Consider the following 21,039-nt stretch of genomic DNA (forward strand, 5'->3'; position numbering starts at 1 on the left):
CATATAGTTAAATTCAGAGGTGGTGAGCATCTCTGGAGTATGTCACGCTCATTAGCAGGAGGTAAACGTCTACCGGAGGTAAACATTTTTAGCAGGAGGTGACCTGCTGTCAGTGACCTAGATGGACCATTCAGACCTGACATGGAGCCTTTTTCATTTCTGAGAGCCTTTCTGTGTAACGGCATCATCTCCGTCCTGACTAATGGAGCTTAATGGAATAATGACTAGGAACTCAGGTCTCTGGCAGACTCCTGATGTCATACTGTATCGACGTAGAACTATTAGGACCCATTAAATCACCACCCTTCCCTCTCTTTATGGCAGGGTTATCACAGGTAGGTGCTTAATTGTTGTTTATTTATGCAGAGCATAGATGTTAGAGTGGAGAGAGGCACTGTTTCCATCGAGATAAATGTAGCCCTCACTGAATCGGTCAGGGAGTTGGAGGGCGATTGCCTCCAATCTTGTAGCAACACTAGACAGACTATCTTGAGCCTTGGACATTCACACTCTTCTGTTTCGCAAAACACAAGATGGGCCTATTGTAATATTGCTCAAATAATTATAAGACCCATTCCACAATAAAGAATAACAGAACCAGGAAACATAGTCATTGGACAGGTGAGTTGTTTTATTGCATGCCATTTTCTCACATCCAAAGTCTCAAACGAAGGGTGCTGCATGGAAAAAGACTGGGTTTACATGGTCTGGGTCACCAAGCCAACACATCAGCTCCAGAACACAAAATAAAGTAAAACAACTCAAATACAACCAGCCAGAAAGTAGAAATTATTAGTGTGTGTGTACACAGAGGATCGTCAGGATGAAAGCAAGGCACAAACCCGACAGCCTGCCCTATAACTCTGATAAAGGGAAACCAGCGAATACTCGAATATACAATTAGCTCACATTAGAAAACGGCAGGCTGCATGACACAGTCACTCCCGACCACCTCCTTCCATGATTCAACTACCCTGCATCACACAATATATATCCAGAACACAACGCATTTCCCATCTCATAAAGTAGAACTAGGTAGCAACCAGATCAAGCTGGCCTCTGAACTCCAGGCCCTGGCTTTAGGCTTAGTTCTTCTCAGAGGAACTTGTGCTATAGTACTTTTCCTAATTGGCACAGCTTATTCACCTAAAAAGTGCTGAAACAGACCAAATCCTGCTTTGTTAATGTAGTTCGGGACCCAATTTGTAGTTTGGACAGCTCCATTTCCTTACATACTTAGTCTTTGTCAACTACTTAACTGTGAACATATTTTAAAACAGCTCAAACTTTTTGGAAGAGTATCTCTACTCATGTTGATGACAAGGTGCAACAAATATTTCTCACCCACTGTTCCTTGCTCAGGGACACACTCAAAAAGGTAAACATGAAAAAAGAAGAGCCGTGACCAAACCTAAGGAACACTGGAGTCAAGCATAAAAAGACCTGCGTCAGACCCAGCCCACTGGCACAACTAGGCATGAGGTATATCGTAACAATGACTGACAGGAGATGCATATGGTCATCGGGTGGATAAGGAGATGGGTATTTGACGTGCGACGTCTCAGTGTTTGTTCCAGAAGGGGATGGCGATGGGCCCCTGGACACACCTCTCCACCACAATCATCTCGTCGGGGTTGTTGCGGGTGCCGTAGTGATACAAAAGCTCTTGGATCGCTGCCTCCTCAATCTGCGAGGAGAGGGACGGGAGACACAAACACAGTTGGAGTGCTTTAAAGCCACAGCCAAGTCAAGGCAGCTGTCCTACATATATGAGTTCGACAGAGGTGATGGGGGGGTCTACACTAAGTCCTTCAGATTTCCTCTTAGAGACATTTATCAAGGTACTGGATCATTATGTTGAGTACGTGAGTTCGAACTGACAAGCTCACAGTGAAAGGAAAAGCACAGTGTGCAAAATAAACATCTGCTACAAATTTCTGCACACACACACACACACACACACACACACGTTACCTGAATGAGTGCCAGAAGTTTCTCTCGGCTGCGGATCAGTGCAGCCTCCTGCTGTTTCTCCTCCTCCACGATAGAAGCAAAGGTTACCATGGAGGCTGTAGGGGGGCTGCCTGCCACTCCCAGCACCCAGGGGCTGGTCAGTAAAGAAAATGACCTTCAGTTTGTGACAGGTTGAACATTCTACAAATATGGATATTACACTTTTCCCCAGCCCTGAAATCTCCCTCCCTCCGTGCTCATCCATAAGCATGAGGAGTAGATTAGAAACTGGATCCTACTTCCTGTTCTGAGTGATCACTTGTGACATAGAAGTCATCTCAAATGCCGATTAGGATCAGAAGCCATCACTACACCACAGACTCACAGGCGGATTCAAATTCAGGGCCCACTACCAGGTTACATCCCAAATCACACCATTTTCTCTACATAGTGAACTACTTTTGACCAGAGTCCTGTGGGCTATGGTCAAACATACAGTTGAAGTCAGAAGTTCAAATCAACGAATTGTGTCAAGTGTTTCAGCCACTAAACAAAATTCTTGTTAACAAACTACAGTTTTGGCAATTCGGTTAGGACATCTACTTTCTGCATGACAAGTCATTTTCGAACAATTGTTTACAGACAGATTATTTCACAGTATCACAATTCCAGTGGGTCAGTAGTTTACATACACTAAGGTGAGTGTGCCTTTAAAACTCCAGAAAATGTCATGGCTTTAGGAAGCGCTTGACATCATGGGGAAATCAAAAGAAAATCAGCCAAGACCTCAGAAATTGAATTGTAGACCTCCATAAGTCTGGTTCATCCTTGGGAGCAATTTCCAAACGCCTGAAGGTACCACGTTTATCTGTACAAACAATAGTACGCAAGTGTAAACACCATGGGACCACGCTGCAGTCATACCGCTGTTCTGTCTCCTAGAGATGAACGTACTTTGATGCGCAAAGTGCAAATTAATCCCAGAACAACAGCAAAAGGACCTTGTTAAGATGCTGGAGGAAACAGGTACAAAATTATCTATATCCACAGTAAAACGAGTCCTATACCGAAATAACCTGAAAGGCCCCTCAGCAAGGAAGTCACTCCTCCTAAACCACCATAAAAAAAGCCAGACTACGGTTTGCAACTGCACATGGGGACAAATATCGTACTTATTGGAGAAATGTCCTCTGGTCTGATGAAACAAAAATAGAACTGTTTGGCCATAAAGACCATCGTTATGTTTGGAGGAAAAAGGGGGAGGCTTGCAAGCCGAAGAACACCAACCCAACCGTGAAGCATGGGGGTGGCAGCATCATGTTGTGGGGGGCTTTGCTGCAGGAGGGACTGGTGCACTTCATAAAATACATGGCAAAAATGTGTTAAAAAACATGTGCGAGGGGGATGGTAGGGGACGCCATGTGCTACTGATGTGTTTTCCGTTTGCTCCCGTGGTATTCTTAAAGTTTATGTGAATTCTGCAGCAGAACCGTATTTATTTTCAAATATTAATTTGGTGATCCCTTTCCGTAAAAAACAAGACTACTTTGCTTCCCGAATGTCAGCATGTCGACCAAACATAAGGCCAAAAGCATGACTTTGAGACAACCCGGCCTACAAGACCCGCTCTCATCACCGCCCTCTCCTGAGTCTGAGGGCCCGGGGACGCACACTTTACCCGGGGGCGCGGCTTGGCCCGGCGGCGCTGAAATGAACATTCGAGGCCATCAAACTACTACGCTCTGAGATAGTTGAAATGAAAACACAGGTGGTTGCTACGATTGAGGCCAGAATACAGGAGGTTTCTGATACTTTAAAAGCAGATTTAACCATCCTGCGGAACGAGACTGTGCCAGCAATCACAATACTCAAAACAACAACTGCATCACACACTACAACGATTGAGGCACTGGAGGCCTCCGCTACTAATGTCTCCGATTTAACTACATCCCTGGAGGCTGAAGTTAAACGCCTAGCTGCGGATTTGAAAAAGGTTAAGGAGAGCTGCGTGAGTCTAGAGGGATTCTCTCGCCGCAATAATCTGAGACTTGTATCGGTCCCAGAGTCCGCCGAAATGCATCGCACCATGGATTTCGTTTCGAGCCCACCGGTTGCTGCGCCCAAAGCCCCGGGATGGGGAGAGGCCCCGTGACATAATTCTTTGAGTGCACTTTTTTCATGAGAAGATAGAGATCCTCCGACGAGCTCGCAATACCACTGAGCTTTCAAGGACAGAGCTTTTCCATCTACCAGGACTACTCCCCCACTGTTTCCAGGCAGTGCGCAGCTTTCGGACAGGCCAAACGAGTACTTCGGGACCATCCAAGTATGTATGGACTGCGATTCCCGGCCCGGCCCGTTTATGGATATCTCACGAGGGTAAAGACTATAATATATAATAATATATGCCATTTAGCAGACGCTTTTATCCAAAGCGACTTACAGTCATGTGTGCATACATTCTACGTATGGGTGGTCCCGGGAATCGAACCCACTACCCTGGCGTTACAAGCGCCATGCTCTACCAACTGAGCTACAGAAGGACTACACATTTGAATCTCCGGATGAGGCTATGGCTCACATTCAACGTCACATCAAGAAGTCCTGAATATGCTCACAGTTCAGCAACTGTTGCTTGCGTACTGTGTATAGTAAGTAACCCACTTGTGGTACAATTATGCTTAGACATAACAGGCTAGTCTTGTATAGTTGGTGAAACTATTCAGGCTTATTTGAGGTGATCTAATGTTTTGATCGTCTAGTGTGCGTGCCTTCTCGCTCACCTATTTAGTTTGTTTACACTGTCTCGGTGACTCAAAATATTTTTGGTTATTTGTTTACTGCATCCGTTTGCATTGACCCAGTTAACAGTAAATGTCTCGAGGCTACATGGTTTTTGGGGCCTCACTTTAATTTTAAAAGTTTTGAGCGTCATTTATGCCAAGGAAACGTTCAACGTTGCGCACACGTAGTTTTTTGGTATTGGTTGTAAGCTGTCTCAGCTTCAACTAGACTACTATTATAATTACTATTATTTTGATTGTCCGACTACGATTTCCTTACTTCAAATTAGATTTTTGGCTGAGAGCCTTTATACATTTGATTTATTTTCCCTCTCAATGCCCGTTATAAGACTGGGAATACAATTATATACATCTACAAGTGGTGCTTTTGTCATTCCGTTTGCACAAGGGATTCGCCTTTAAATTTTTTTTTAAATACATACAAATCTTTCTTTTTGCTGCTTGATCCACTAACAAAACGCGACTTTAAAGAGCGGGACTGTGGGTTTAGGTTTAAGACCGCACTGTCACAGACATACTGTGAGAAGAGAACATGTTCTATTTAGGCTTGTACCTCGTTTGGGGAGGTATTGTCTGGGATAGGGGGTGGGGGGCAGGTTGAATTGTTCAGTTCTAATGTTGTCATTCTGTCTTTTTATTTTTTTTTTATCTGTTTTTTTCCCCGTACTTTTTCCAAACATTTACCACCGTACATTATTACTCTGAGACAAGTTATTCTGGGTGTTTTGGGCACTCTTTGCTTTTCCATTCTATGCTCTAATGACAGGGTTGAATAACGGGAATGCCCAGAGGGGCCGAAATAATACGATCAAGTACATTTCTTGGAATACCAAAGGGGTTAACAACCCGGTGAACAACCCTTTTTTTGACACACTTAAAGGGTTTGAATGCAAATATTGCATTTCTACAAGAGACTCACTTGAGGACTGGTGAGCATTTTAGGATGCGTAAGGACTGGGTTGGTCAAATGTTCCACTCGGACTTTCATTGTAAATCAAGAGGTGCTGCTATTCTGGTTGATAAAGCTACTCCCTTTGTAGCTTCTGAGGTTATTGCTGATCCTAAGGGACAATACGTCATAGTAACCGGTGAGCTGTTTTCTACCTCTCTTGTTTTGGCTAGTGTTTATGCTCCCAATTGGGATGACACAAGTTTCATTTCTTCTTTTCTGTCTACTATTCCCAATTTAGATTCTCATTTGTTGATTTTAGGTGGAGATTTCAACTGTAAAATGTCCCCAGTTCTTGACAAGTCCTCACAAACAAATACAGGCCCATCTAAAATGTGCCCTACTTATTCAATCCTTTCTTCAGAAATATGCTATGTTTGAGGCCTGGCGTTTCCTACATCCTACAGATAGACAATATTCCTTTTATTCTCATGTTCAAACATACTCCTGGATTGATTACTTCTTTTTGGATAAAAAACTTCTGTCTAACCTTCGGCAGTGTACTTACGAGAGTATTGTTATCTCTGACCATTCACCATTAGTGCTTGAACTAGAGTTTGCCCAGCGACCTCCTATGTGTTATCAATGGTGTCTCAACCCCATTTTACTCTCAGATAAGGAGTGTCAATTTCATCTCTTCTGAAATCACCTAGAAACTAATTCAACACCAGGTATGTCCTGCTCTACCATATGAGTCTCTCAAAGCATACCTACGTGGCCAAATTATTTCTTATACAGCCAACCAAAACAGAGTTCGCTCCCAGCGACTACGGGACCTGAGCAAGTCCATAGCCACACTTGATGAGAAGTATGCTACGGATCCTTCCTCTGATCTGCTAAAGAGCGCCAACTACTCCAATCTGAAATTGATGAGCTTTCTACCAGGCAAGCTGAACAGTTACTCTTGCGAGCTCGATACAAAGTCTATGAACAAGGCCAGTAAACTCCTTGCGCATCAGATCCGGAAATCTGAGGCCTCACGTTTAATCCCACAAATAAGGACCCCGTCTGGTGCCACCACAGTTCTACATAAAGAGATCAATGATCAATTTAAACAATTTTACTCTGCGCTATACACCTCTGAATTCCCTCAAGACCCCTTGCTGATTGACTCCTCCTTTAATGGCTTGAATATGCCTTCAATTGATACAGACTCCCATGACTATCTAGAAGAAGAATTTACGCTTGAGGAGATTGCAACAGCAGTGTCCGCAATGAAAAGTGGTAAATCACCGGGTCCAGACGGTTTTCCAACCAAATTTTACAGGACGTTTTCTGGTCTGCTTTGCCCATTCTTGTCTCGACTATTTGCCGAGTGCCTCAATACTTCAAAGCTACCACCTAGTCTTTATCAGGCTTTAATTTAATTACTACTAAAGAAAAACAAAGACCCCCTGGAATGTGGATCCTATCGCCCAATCTCGCTTTTAAACTGTGATTACAAAATCCTAGCTAAGCTTTTAGCCATCCGTATGGAAGGCTTGCTGCACCAAGTAATTCACTCTGACCAAACTGGCTTTGTGAGAAATAGGCATTTATTTTTCAATATTAGGCGCCTTATGAATATACTGTACTCCCCAGCGTCGGAGAACCCGGAGGTGGTGGTCTCACTTGATGCCGAAAAAGCGTTTGACCGCGTTGAGTGGGATTACCTAACAGCTGCCCTTTATAGATTTGGCTTTGGCCCCAAATTCATTGCGTGGATAAAGATTATTTTTCCCACATGGCTTCGGTACGGACTATTAACTTGTCCTCTGACTATTTTCCCTTGCACCGCGGATCCAGACAGGGTTGCCCACTCTCCCCCTTGTTGTTTGCTTTGGCAATCGAGCCTCTCGTCATTGCACTACGCTCTAATGATGCCATTCAAGGCATAATCAGGGCGGGCTGGGAGCAGAAAGTCTCGCTATATGCTGACGACCTCCTTTTGTTTATCTCCAACCCCGATACCTCATTGCCACTTGCCCCATCTGTTCTTAAAATGTTTGGATCAATCTCAGGGTACAAGCTGAATCTAGGCAAGAGTGAGCTTTTTCCGGTAAACAAGGCTGCTTTAATAAAGTGCTCTTTTACAAGTTCTCAGTTTAGGATTGTCCGGGATCAATTCACTTACCTGGGAGCAAAAGTGACAAGGAAATATTCAAATTTGTTTCAGGAAAACTTTGTTGCTCTAGCAGACAGATTGTTTCAATCTTTTACTTTTTGGAATTTGTTACCCCTTCCTCTTATCGGAAGGATTAATGTCATTAAAATGAATGTGTTGCCCAAATTTTTATATTTATTTCAATGTTTACCCATTTTTATTCCAAAATATTTTTTTATTTCACTGGATCAAACATTCATGCATTTTATTTGGGATGGCAAGGTACCACGGATTGGTAGAAAACATTTACAGAAGCCTAGGTCATTGGAGGGTTTAGCTCTACCAAATTTTCAGACATACTACTGGGCTGCGAATTTCAGAGCCGTTCTGTACTGGCTGCAGACTGATCCTACTGGCCCTAGACCACTCTGGGTCCAGATGGAGTCTGAATCGTGTAAACCTGCAGCACTTTCCTCTGTGCTGTGCTCGTCTCTCCCAGTGTCCCTAGGCAAAAGGTGTGTCAACCCAATTGAAAGCAGTCTCTTATTTTGGAATCAGTTCAGTTTAGCCTTTAACCTCGAGGCTTTTCTCTATCAGGCCCAATCAATCAGAACATTTTATTTCCTCCATCTTTGAATGATGGGGCTTTTGGCATTTGGCACTCACTAGGCCTCTCCTCGCTAGCCCAATTATTCTTTGATGATACATTTGCCTCTTTTTCTCAGCTGCAGGAAAAGTTCAATCTCCCCCAATCGCACTTTTTCCGCCATCTCCAGACTAGAAACTTTGTCAGGGCTAACACACCTGGATTTCCCAATAGGCCTGCGAATACAGCTATTGAGAGCATCTTGGAGCTGAACAAGCTTCCTAGGGGCGCAATTTCAGATGTATATGCAATCATTCATGATTTACAGAACCCTTCTTTGGTGCCTGTAAAGACTCGATGGGAAAAGGATTTGGGGGAGGAACTTGGGGAAGACGCCTGGGAATCTGTGCTGCACAGGGTGCACTCCTCTTTTAGCACTAGACACAGCCTCATTCAATTCAAGGTGGTTCACCGTATCCACTGGTCGGGGGCCAAACTTGGAAGAATATTCTCCGATTTTGATCCTACCTGTGTCAGATGTAAAGTGGAACCAGCCACACTGTTGCATATGTTTTGGGGCTGTCATAAACTGTCAGGTTTCTGGGAATTAATATTTAAATGTTTCTCTGATATATATGACGCTGTTATAGATCCGCCTCCCCTTACAGCCCTTTTTGGAGTACTGCCCATGGGTACCCCCCTATCAAGAATCCAGTCGGACACTGTCGCTTATACAACTCTTTTAGCTAGACGGCTAATACTACAGAACTGGAAGATGGCAGCTCCCCCATCTTATAAATATTGAGTGAGGGATGTGTTGTGCTCTCTGAAACTAGAAAAAATCCAATTCAATTCACGTGGGAACACCAAACTGTTTAATGAGGCTTGGGCTCCATTCCGGTCTTACTTTAAACAGTCCATCCTCTGATGGCATTCCAATTAATACTAAAATAAGTCTGACTTAAGGGTTGGAGGAGCATCTCTCTGTGTTTTTGCTGGGGGGGCATTAAGGTCCATGTGCTTATTGATTGTGATCCGCAGATGCCTTGTTCATCTTGCCCAGGCAGAGACTGAAGTGTGAGCTTGTTTTTCCCAGTTATTTTTACACTTTGTTCACGCCTACATGAATAATCATTTTATTTTTTTATTTTAAAGCATTGTAAAAGAAAATTTTTTTTAAAAAAAAACAACTGTCCAGTGGATGGTCGGTCTGTGGCCATGACTCTCTGTGAGTGGTTGCATTTCTCCACCCTTATCCCTTGACTGTTTACAGGAACAATGGTGAGGTGTTTGCTCTGTCCCTGTACTATAGATTGCCCTTTAACTTCTGTAGCCTTCTGCCTGGTATGTTTAACTTGTCTAAAGTATGGTATCTTTAAAGCTATTTTTTTATTTGTATTTTTATTTGTATTTTTTTTCTAGTTGAGTATATTTATATTGCTTTGTCTTGTCTATGTGTAAAACTTAATAAAACAGAGTTTAAAAAATAATATAAAAACATGTGTGAGCAAGGAGGCCTACAAACCTGACTCAGTTACTCCAGCTGTCAGGAGGAAAATTCACTCAACTTGTTGTGGGAAGCTTGTGGAAGGCCACCCAAAACATTTGACCCAAGTTAAACAATTTAAAGGCAATGCTACCAAATACTAGTTGAGTGTATGTAAACTTCTGACCTACTGGGAATGTGATAAAAGAAATAAAAGCTGAAATAAAATCACAACTATTATTCTGACATTTCACATTCTTAAAATAAAGTGGTGATCCTAACTGACCCAAGACAAGGAATTTTAAATAAATGTATTTGGCAAAGATGTATGTAAACTTCAACTGTGTGTGTATATATATATATATATATATATATATATATATATATATATATATATATATATATATATATATTAACAATGACATATATTAACAATGACAGCCAAACCCGGACAATGCTGGGTCACCCTATCACAGCCGGATGTGATACAGCCTGTATTCGAACCAGGGACTATAGTGACACCTCTTGCCCTGAGATGCTGCGCCACTCGGGAGCCCAAATGTAGTGCACTACATACGGAATAGGGTGTCATTAGAGACTGCACAGAGTGGGAGCGGACGTCACAGACCGGAAAGAGAGCGTTCCCAGTCTGTGGTCTTTAATCCATCTTGGCTCTGGGCAGTGAGAAAAGATCTACATCTGGAAGACAGAGTCCCCGAATGACTGATAGAAGAGGAAGTAAGCAAAAGTCAAGAGCTTCTGCAAAAACAGAGTTTGACACCCTTGGGTCACACAAGCGCACCCACTTCCTGTAATTCGTTGGCCTGATATGATTTGAGAGATGTCACAATTCAAAAAACATTGCTACCAAAGTTTAAGTGAAAACATCCGCAATGCATTCCTAAAACACCTCCGCCCATATTATGTGTTAATTTAGATGTCAACGTTATAGGACACAGCACATGAACAATCTCTTCCAAACGTTATGTAAAAACACCCCAAAATCTATTACGCTGAAATCGTATCGTTTACTGTCGTTTCAAATCAGGAGTACGCAGTATTCAGTTTCTCATTTCAGGAGTACGCAGTTAACCTGGTCTCATTTTGTGCGGTCTTGCCAACTCCTGTGGTTATTTTTTTATCTTCGCACAAACAAAGATCTGGGACCAGGCAAATATTCAGCTCTTTCGGCATCTAAAGCTCTACCAACCCAGCTGGTGTCTGAGGTTCACTGTGCAGGGTGAAGTTGCCCCTAGATGCTGATCTTGGGTCAGTTTATCATTTCCCCCACTAATAGTTAAGGTTAGGATTGGGGGTGGGGACTGATCATATGATCTGTTCCAACCAGGGAGTAGTTCACTAGACATGTCAGTCTTGATGAATGGGAAGTGAAAAGGTCATTGTGACCATCAAGCCTGGTGGCCCCACAGCCCGAGCAATGAGTTACATCCTGCTTCAGGCAGCGGCTTCCCGTTCAGTACATTGACCCTTCACTAAGCCCCGCCCCACTTGGTTACAGTTGGAACCTCACAACATTAACCCAGGAAGCCAAACTCCCCTTCCAACCACTGACGAAATCCCCTGATCTTAAAACACAATGAAATTAAAAAACAGACTACTAATCAGGAAACTCTTGGGTATGTTGTGGTGGACTGTCAATACAATTGCTTCACAGGAACATAGGGCTGGGTGGTACACCGTATTTGACCTTATACCGGTATTGAATTGTACATTAAATTCTTTAACGTTATTTGAAAGTTGGGTTTTTAGAAAATGTGATAGGCTGTGTGTTACATACATTTTTATAGTTTACTTCGCTGCTCGAGTCAGTCTCCGGTCTCTCTCTATGCTGATACTCACACAGACTTAGCAACACCCGTCACTCAAGGAGCTCATGTGTTATTCCTCAACCACGAGACACTTGCGTTCAGTCTGCATGCAGCACATGCAACAATGTCGACATGGATGTGGTTTTCACTTCGAATCTTAATATAAATTCCCCTAGGGTTCTAGTACTACAATATTAGTTTGTGTTTCTTACATCTGCAAACAGCTAGTTTGTATTTTCTTTGCAAGTTGGGTCTAAAATCTTGTTAGCCGCTAATCACTAGCTAGTTAATAAAATGTAGCTAATGGTTTGCTGACTACATACATAGCAAAAGAATAAAACGTCCTCACACTGTCAACTGCATTTACTTTCAGCAAACTTATCATGTGTAAATACTTGTATGAACATAAGATTCAACAACTGAGAAACTGAACAAGTTCCACAGACATGTGACTACCAGGGGGGGGTCAAAAATCAAAAGTAACAGTCAGTATCTGGTGTGGCCACCAGCTGCATTAAGTACTGCAGAGCAGCACCTCCTCATGGACTGCACCAGATTTGCCAGTTCTTGCTGTGAGAGGTTCCCCCACTGTTCAACCAAGGCACCTGCAAGTTCCTGGACATTTCTGGGGGGAATGGCCCTAACCCTCACCCTCCGGTCCAACAGGTCCCTAACGTGCTATAACGTCCCTGCACACAGAATGAGCAGTATGGCTTGTGGCATTGTCATGCCGGAGGGTCATGTCACGATGAGCCTGCATGAAGGGTACCACATGAGGGAGGAGGATGTCTTCCCTGTAACGCACAGCGTTGAGATTGCCTGCAATGACAAGCTCAGTCCAATGAAGCTGTGACACACTGCCCCAGACCATGACGGACCCTCCACCTCGATCCCGCTCCAGAGTACAGGCCGAGGTATAACGCTCATGCCTTCGACGATAAATGCAAATCCAACCATCACCCCTGGTGAGACAAAACCGAGACTCGTCAGTGAAGAGCACTTTTTGACAGTCCTGTCTGGTCCAGTGATGGTGGGTTTTTTGCCCATAGGCGACGTTCTTGCCGGTGATGCCTGGTGAGGACCTGCCTTACAACAGACCTACAAGCCCTCAGTCCAGGCTCTCTCAGCCTACCGTAAATATGATATTTTGGCCATATCGCCCAGCAGTATGGGAAACTGATAAAATTGTGTTTGTAGTATGGCTAGCCACTGAATGGCTCTGTGCATGCAGTCAAGGGTACTAACCACTTTGGGGGATAATATGTAGTGATGCACCGATATTACATTTTTGGCTGATATTTTCCTTGCCAAAATTCCCAATAATTAACATTTTAGCGGTGTTTTAAGCATTCTAATACAGTTAAATAGTTAACACAGACAGACACAGTGGTTTAAGGCACTGCATCTTAGTGCATGAGGCATCACTACAGTCCCTGGTTCGAATCCAGGCTGTATCATATTCGGCCGAGATTGGGAGTCCCATAGGGCTGCGCACAATTGGCCCAGCGTCGTCCGGATTTGCCAATCACTGTAAATAAGATTTTTCTCTTAACCGACATGCCTAGTTAAATAACGGTTACACACATCACTGATCAAAAAGTTATTTGGTTGGCATTTGTGTGTCCCCATTACCAATAAAACAATCAAAAACCTATTTAATTCACTTACTTGCTTGTTCAGTCGTTTCATTCTCAACCAGGATTTCTATGGAATGTCATTTGGGTCTTTGGGTGTCAATAAATATACTACTTAATGTGTCAAATAAGCTTATTGACCAATCAGGACCTGAATATGACTGCACATCACAATAATTTATCGAATTCATACATTTTTTAAGTAGTTATTACACATTGATTACACGGTCACTCTTATTTCATCGATACGTATGCTATAATGCTGGTAAAGTCGTCTCGCTCACCTACAGTGCTGGTCATAAAAACAATTTTAAAGCTATATTTTTGTTGAAGAACAATCTGTTTCAGTGGCTATATTTAGCTAGCAAACTATATAGCTAGGTGTCATCTAAAATACCCCTCATTTATAAGACAGTTCTTATTTGATTAATGGTGGTCGGATCCATCTATATGAAGATAGCCACAATAGTGGACTTTGCAATTACCATTTGCACTACTGTCAAATATACTTTTATTTTGAAGGCCTAACTGAAAATTCCACTATTGTGCCTAATCCTTATTGTGGCTAGCTTCACAACACATGACCCTGTGCGGCCAAGCCTCTCTAGCCAGATGAAGCTACCTGGCGGCTGAAAACGTTACCACTGTTGCCCAAAGCTAAGTTGCTGACTGGCTATTTATTTTCATGAACTGAAGTTCAATTTCAATAGGCGAACAACAAGTGGCTACCTAGCTAATACTTACAGGGATTCCTAAATCATTGTAAAGAATAATGAAAGTGACTTCAGGTTCTACTGTTCCTTGTTTTCAGGCTGGTTGTATTGGTGCTAGCTAGGTACCAAGCTAAAGTTAGATACCCCAGAAGTTGCGGTCGAACAAATTATGCTTTATTACCAACGCGGTATTTTAAGCACAACATTCTTGGGAAGCGTTTGTAGACTTTTGTACATATTTGACAGTGCTACTGTATCTTTTTAAACACGCAAAGACCCAAATGGCATTCCATAGTATTATGTCGTGACGCTATTACTGTGTAACTCCGGTATGGCAACATCTGAAAAATAGCGCACTTGGTAGTGTGTACCGGCGCTCGACCAGTCGGCGAAAGCCAACATCACCCACGACAGAACGGTTGATTGTCAAGGGCAATGAATTTCATTATCTTGGCTTTAATGGATTTCACCTTTTTTTTATTTTTTTTATTTTACCTTTATTTTACTAGACAAGTCAGTTAAGAACAAATTCTTATTTCGGTTACTAGTCCAACACTCTAACCACTAGGCTACCCTGCCGCCCCAGAAAGTTTGTTACTTTTTCAAATGACTGCTCGACTTTGACTGCTCAAGCCACACAGCAGACATTGTGGGCTAGTTTAGGAATGCTGTGTTGCACGTATAGCGCAACCTTTTACGTGGCGTTATTACATCATGTAGGTATGCACGTCAGGTTTCACATCAGTTTTGCACATTGGGGCGTTAAACTAGACATCAGCCGATACCAATGTTGGCATTTTTAGCTAATATCGTCCGATTCCAATATGTTCACCGATACATCGTGCATCCCTACTAATAAGTTCTCAAATATTTTGCCAATGTCGACAGCAGAAATGATATTCCTAATATAGCCAATTTAGCAAGCTAACTATGAGAAAGTTAAGTAGTTAGCAAGCTAGGCAGCGTTAGCAAAGTTTGGAGCTCAATGAGAGAGCCCGTAGCTAACCAGTTGAGCTAATGTAACCGATGTGAAATGGCTAGCTAGTGGTGGTGCGCGCTAATAGTGTTTCGATCGGTGACATCACGCGCTCTGAGACCTTGAAGTAGTGGTTCCCCTTGCTCTGCAAGGGCCGCGGATTTTGTGGAGTGATGGGTAACGATGCTTCGAGGGTGACTGTTGATGTGTGCAGAGGGTCCCTGGTTCGAGCGAGGGGACGGACTAAAGTTACTGTTACATTGATGTTGTTGACCCGGATCACTGGTTGCTGCGGAAAACGAGGAGGTCAAAAGGGGGGTGAGTGTAACCGATGTGAAATGGCTAGCTAGTTAGCGGTGGTGCGCGCTAATAGCGTTTCAGTGGTTCCCTTTGCTCTGCAAGGGCCGTGGCTTTTGTGGAGCGATGGGGTAACAATGCTTTGAGGGTGACTGTTGATGTGTGCAGAGGGTCCCTGGTTCGAGCCCAGGTTTGGGCGAGGAGAGGGACGGAAGCTATACTGTTACACTAACAAAGTATAATTTCGTATTAGCAAAATATTCCAAGAGCCTCTGCATTTCAGGAAACACAGTGGCAAGTACCCCTGGTATATTGTTATTTAGCCATTCAAAACATATATTTATTTATATAAATCTCTGTTTTTCCCCATTGGCTTTCATGTGTTCATGAGCTTGTCTGAGGTGTCAGACTCAACGACAGTTGCTAGCCATTGGAGTGCTGCGATTGGTTGCCCAGAATTCAGAGGAGTGCTTAGCGAAGGGAGTTCGGGCGATATTTTCCTCTCGCTAAAACAATGACCGGTTCAGCGTTTTTTTTGTGCCATCTGTGCATCTGCATAGATCACTTTGCACCCATGTTGGCAGGAGTTTCACGAGAGTGTATGTAGAGAAGGCTATGCTTATTGTTGTTGCAATCTCATCAGAGCTTTTAGACATCAATAAAGGTGATACATTGCACGCCCAGTGTGCAGGAGCTTCTTACCTTCCAATAACATTTGAACATTTCCGATGCACCTGCTCAAGCAAACCAGACTCAGGACTGGTTTCCCGGACTAGCCGGGAAGCTTAACATAATCCTCCAAATCCTTATTCTTTCTTTCGTCTGCTTCCCTTTGGAATAACTGGGAATAACCAGAGAAAGTCACTTGCCACTTTCTTAGTGACTATGTTTATTCTAAAGAGATACCGCACACAGACTGAACTAAATCCTGTATGGTTAAACCATCAGCTATAACATAGGCCTAATTATGGCACAATAACCATAGATTCAAGCTTCACTATCTTCTTACTACAACGAAGTTGTGCATCACCAAGGTAACCAACTGACATTGATGCTAGTAGAGCTGTTAGTGCGTGTCAGATTCCTGTCTTTAATAGAAACAGGAATCTGCGTGAGCATGGCGACATACTAGAGACATCTAGTGGACAACACTGGTACTTTAGGGTAGAGTGATAGTTCATTGATTCATCGGCCATAAGGGCATTCATCCCTTGGCCATACATGCTAGTGTACTCCTCTAGTGTGTGTGTGTGTGTGTGTGTGTGTGTGTGTGTGTGTGTGTGTGTGTGTGTGTGTGTGTGTGTGTGTGTGTGTGTGTGTGTGTGTGTGTGTGTGATATATACACACACACACTTCTGTATGTGTGTTGGTGACAACTAACATAAAATATGACCGACTGCGTATCTGTGCGTGTCTGTGTGCACACAGTCTTACCCAGCAGGTCTCTCTGGCTCGCTGGGAAGCTTAGCAGTACATTTGAAGTTGACCCTCCTGGCAGCAGAGAACGGAGGCCCCTGAGCAACTGGCTTTCCCGGGGACCCTGGCCTCCCGTTCCTGTCCAGGCTCTCCTCCTCCACCAGGAGGTCCCGGAAAGCTCGAGACGAAGGGGGTGTCTGGACCGGAGTGGCCCTGAGGAGAGAAGGGAGGTGGAACCATATTCAACAACATTTGATGAATCAAAAGTACTAATTCAGCGCATTAAAAAGCACTACTTTCACTAACAGCTGAGGGAATACGCAGATTCTGTATTTGTACATGAAACATTCAACACAAATGAGACCGGGAGAGGACCTACTCTATTACATAGGGATTTTCTCACCAACCTTCTGTGCTGGCTCTGATATCAGGAGCATTCCTTATGGAGGGGGGCTTACCATGCTTTCACATTCTTTGAGGGAGTAATGACAGGTGGCGATTTGGATAGGGCACACTCCGCACTGCCCTCCTTGGTTGCCATGGCGATCATCTTCCTCTGTTTCTGGGAAAGCTTGGCTGGGAGAGGGGACTGCTTGCTACTGCTGCCAACACTGACAGGACTTTTGGGAGTGGCTCTGAGACTTTGAGTCTTTGAGCTGGCTTCCATATCCAGGATGGCCCTGATATCCAAGACAGGACGTGACAGAGCAGGACTGGAGAGAGAAGACACAAGGTCACATACAGTTCCACCCCTGAACCCTGACCTGGTCCACAGTGACCTGGCTCACCTGGCTGTGACCTTGGGGATGTGCTCTGGAACAGAACTCTTTGGGGGCACGGCGGGGAGGCCGTTCCGCATGGTGGCGGTGGTGCTGGGGGGCGTCTTCAACCTGGGACCTCCTTCAGCCCTCCCCTCCTCGGGCCTGTCATGGAACACGGGACTCTGGAGGTTTCGGGGGCTGCGCACATCCTTGTAGCTGCCCTCAGAGTCAGATGTCATCAGCTCCTGCAGAGACTCCACAGAGTTGGTCTTTCCTGACTTGACCAGGCTGGGAGAGAGGACTGAGAAGAGACGGTGTATCATAATTCATATCAGCCCAACTCCAACTAAAGGAAATAATTATTGTGTGCCGTGATAAAGAGTGTGTGTGTGTGTGTGTGTGTTCTACCTGCAGCAGGTGGGCTCTGGATGTAACCCCCAGAAAGGGTGTAACCCCCTGAGCTGTCGGAGCGTCGCCTAGGTTTTCTTTTGGCCTTCAACTTGGCCTTCTTCAACAGAGTGTCCCTGAGAGGAGGAAGAGAAACAAATTCGGCCACGGTTCAAGTGTTAGGGAGGTTACTGGCTGGATGCATTTCAATCCAAAACATTGCAACCTATTTTCAGCACCAATTCAGTCCCATCTCATTCATGCCAGGGAGTGAACAAGCAACTTCTGGAATGAGATGCAGCCAGTGTTGTATAGTAGTTTGATAGATGTCATAGTACCTGCAGGAGTAGTCTAGTTCAGCGTCAGCTTCAGCGCTGAATGAAGAGTCCATGCCCTCGTACACAGTGAGGTCCGGGGCGTCTGGGTAAGGCGTGATCAGTCGCTTCTGCATGGCCGGAATCTGACAGGAAGGTCAGTTAATCAGAACCAACAGTCATGTTCAGTTAGAATCACATGGAAGAAAACGAGTGAAACAGGGAGGGACTGAGAAACCCTCCAATAACAATGCCTATTTTCATTTTCTGTTGAGTTCCCCTACTGAACATATGCCAGGTATCGCACTATACAGATGATGCAGGTACGGTCACGGCACAAAGGGGAAATTACTCACCATCCTCCTGTAAGAGGCAGAGAGCTCCACCAGCACGTCATCACTCAGGATATCCAGCGCTCTGAAGAGAGAGATAAGGATATATAAAAACAGAGAGAGACTCTCGAAGAAGAAGAATCCATAGTTTTGCCTCATCTGGGAAAATTAGAAAACTCTTGTTTGTTTAGTGTTATCTATCCAAAACTGAGATATGGGTAAACCACTTCTCCAATCTTTTTGGCCCTACAACAAAGAACCAGCAGAAACATATACATGATCAAATACAAATCTTATAATCAACTATTAAAAGACTACCAGAACCCACTGGATTCTCCAATTACATTGAATGAACTTACAAGACAAAATAAACCCTCCACCCCAAAAAAGACCTGTGGTGTAGATGGTATCCTCAATATGTGGAACCCCCCCCCAATCCACAAAAGTGGAGACAAATTTGACCCAGTAACTACCATGGAACCTTGGGAAAATCTTCTTCATTATCATTAACAGCAGACAAGTACATTTCCTCAGTGAAAACAATGTACTGAGCAAATATCAAATTGGCATTTTAACAAATTACCATAGGACAGACCAAGTATTCACCCAGCACACCCTAAAAAAGCAAAAGCAAAGTGTTCTCATGCTTTGTTAATTAAAACTTGATATAGAAATGGATGGAAAGTGGTGTTGGGAAAAAAAGAAAAAAAAACACATTATGAAATCCATGTACACAAACAACAAGCGTGGATTAACATTTGGCAACAACAACAAAAACAATTTCTATCCACAGAGCCATGGGGTGAGACAGGGATGCAGCTTAAGCCCAACCCTCTTCAACACACACACACACAGTTGAAGTCAGAGTCATTAAAACTCATTTTTCAACCACTCCACAAATTTCTTATTAACAAACTATAGTTTTGGCAAGTCGGTTAGGACATCTACTTTGTGCATGACGAGTAATTTTTCCAACAATTGTTTACAAACAGATTATTTAATTTATAATTCACTGTATCACAATTTGAGTGGGTCAGAAGTTTACATGCACTACGTTGACTGACTTTAAACAGCTTGGAAAATTCCAGAGAATGATGTCATGGCTTTAGAAGCTTCTGATAGGCTAATTGACATCATTTGAGTCAATTGGAGGTGTACCTGTGGATGTATTTCAAGGGCTACCTTCAAACTCAGGGCCTCTTTACTTGACATCATGGGAAAATCAAAAGAAATCAACCAAGATCTCAGAAAAACAATTGTAGACCTCCACAAGTCTGGTTCATCCTTGGGAGCAATTTCCAAATGCCTGAAGGTACCACGTTCATCTGTACAAACAATAGTATACAAGTATAAACACCATGGGACCACGCAGCTGTCATACCACTCAGGAAGGAGACGCGTTCCGTCTCCTAGAGATGAACATACTTTGGTGTGAAAAGTGCAAGCAAAGGACCTTCTGAAGATGCTAGAGGAAACAGGTACAAAAGTATCTTTATCCAGAGTAAAACGAGTCCTATATCGACATAACCTGAAAGGCCTAAACATACCTCAGCCCAAACATCAGCGCCACAGTTAACTTCCACAAATCTGAGAAGGAACATAAAAATGCAACATGCCAATTAGGATCTGGCTAAAAATATTTGAATCACTTATTCAAAAATAACCTCTGTGTACAATGCAAAACACCAAATAATGCACGCAGAGCAGAATTAGGCCGATACCCACTAATAATCAAAATCCAGAAAAGAGAGGTTAAATTCTACAACCACCTAAAATGAAGTGATTCCAGAACCTTCCAAAACATGGCCATCACCTACAAAGAGAGGAACCTGGAGAAGAGTCCCCTAAGCAAGCTGGACAGCAATTAGACCCAAACAATTGAGACAAAAAAAGACACTTGAACGAGAGCAAACTAGAATGCCATTTGGCCCTAAATAGAGTACACAGTGGCAGATTACCTGACCACTGTGACTGACCCAAACTTAAGGAATGCTTTGACTATGTACAGACTCGGTGAGTATAGCTATTGAGGAAGGACACCATAGGCATACCTGGCTCTCAAGAGAAGACAAGCTCTGTGCACACTGCCCACAAAACGACTCGTAAACTGAGCTGCACTTCCTAACACAGATCCATAAAGAATTTGTCTATTTAAGGTCCCACAGTTGACAGAGCATGTCAGAGCAAAAACCAAGCCATGAGGTCGAAGGAATTGTCAGTAGAGCGCAAGACAAGATTGTATTGAGGAACAGATCTGGGGAAGGATACAAAAATATTCATGCAGCATTGAAGGTCCCCAAGAACACAGTGGCCTCCATTCTTAAATGCAAGAAGTTTGGAACCACCAAGACTCGTCCTAGAGCTGGCCGCCCAGCCAAACTGAGCAATCAGGGGAGAAAAGCCTTGGTCAGGCAGGTGACCAAGAACCCAATGGTCACTCTGACAGAGCCCCAGAGTTCCTCTGTGGAGATTGGAGAACCTTCCAGATGGGCAACTATCTCTGCAGCACTCCACCAATC

General features: G+C 43.6%; 1 protein-coding gene across 1 annotated transcript in view; it reads right to left on the reverse strand.

The window, feature by feature from the left end:
- Positions 1-610: 610 nt before the first annotated feature.
- Positions 611-21,039, reverse strand: part of LOC124005098 (inhibitor of Bruton tyrosine kinase-like) — a 40,005-nt gene continuing 19,576 nt past the window's right edge. The window contains 8 exon segments of the mRNA XM_046314030.1: positions 611-1,687; positions 1,975-2,107; positions 16,745-16,939; positions 17,185-17,439; positions 17,515-17,788; positions 17,896-18,011; positions 18,213-18,334; positions 18,545-18,605. Of these exon segments, the coding sequence (XP_046169986.1) occupies positions 1,562-1,687; positions 1,975-2,107; positions 16,745-16,939; positions 17,185-17,439; positions 17,515-17,788; positions 17,896-18,011; positions 18,213-18,334; positions 18,545-18,605 (1,282 nt within the window). The 3' untranslated portion in view covers positions 611-1,561.

The sequence above is a fragment of the Oncorhynchus gorbuscha genome, linkage group LG19 (genome assembly GCF_021184085.1).
Source record: "Oncorhynchus gorbuscha isolate QuinsamMale2020 ecotype Even-year linkage group LG19, OgorEven_v1.0, whole genome shotgun sequence".
In the NCBI taxonomy this organism is placed as follows: Eukaryota; Metazoa; Chordata; class Actinopteri; order Salmoniformes; family Salmonidae; genus Oncorhynchus; species Oncorhynchus gorbuscha.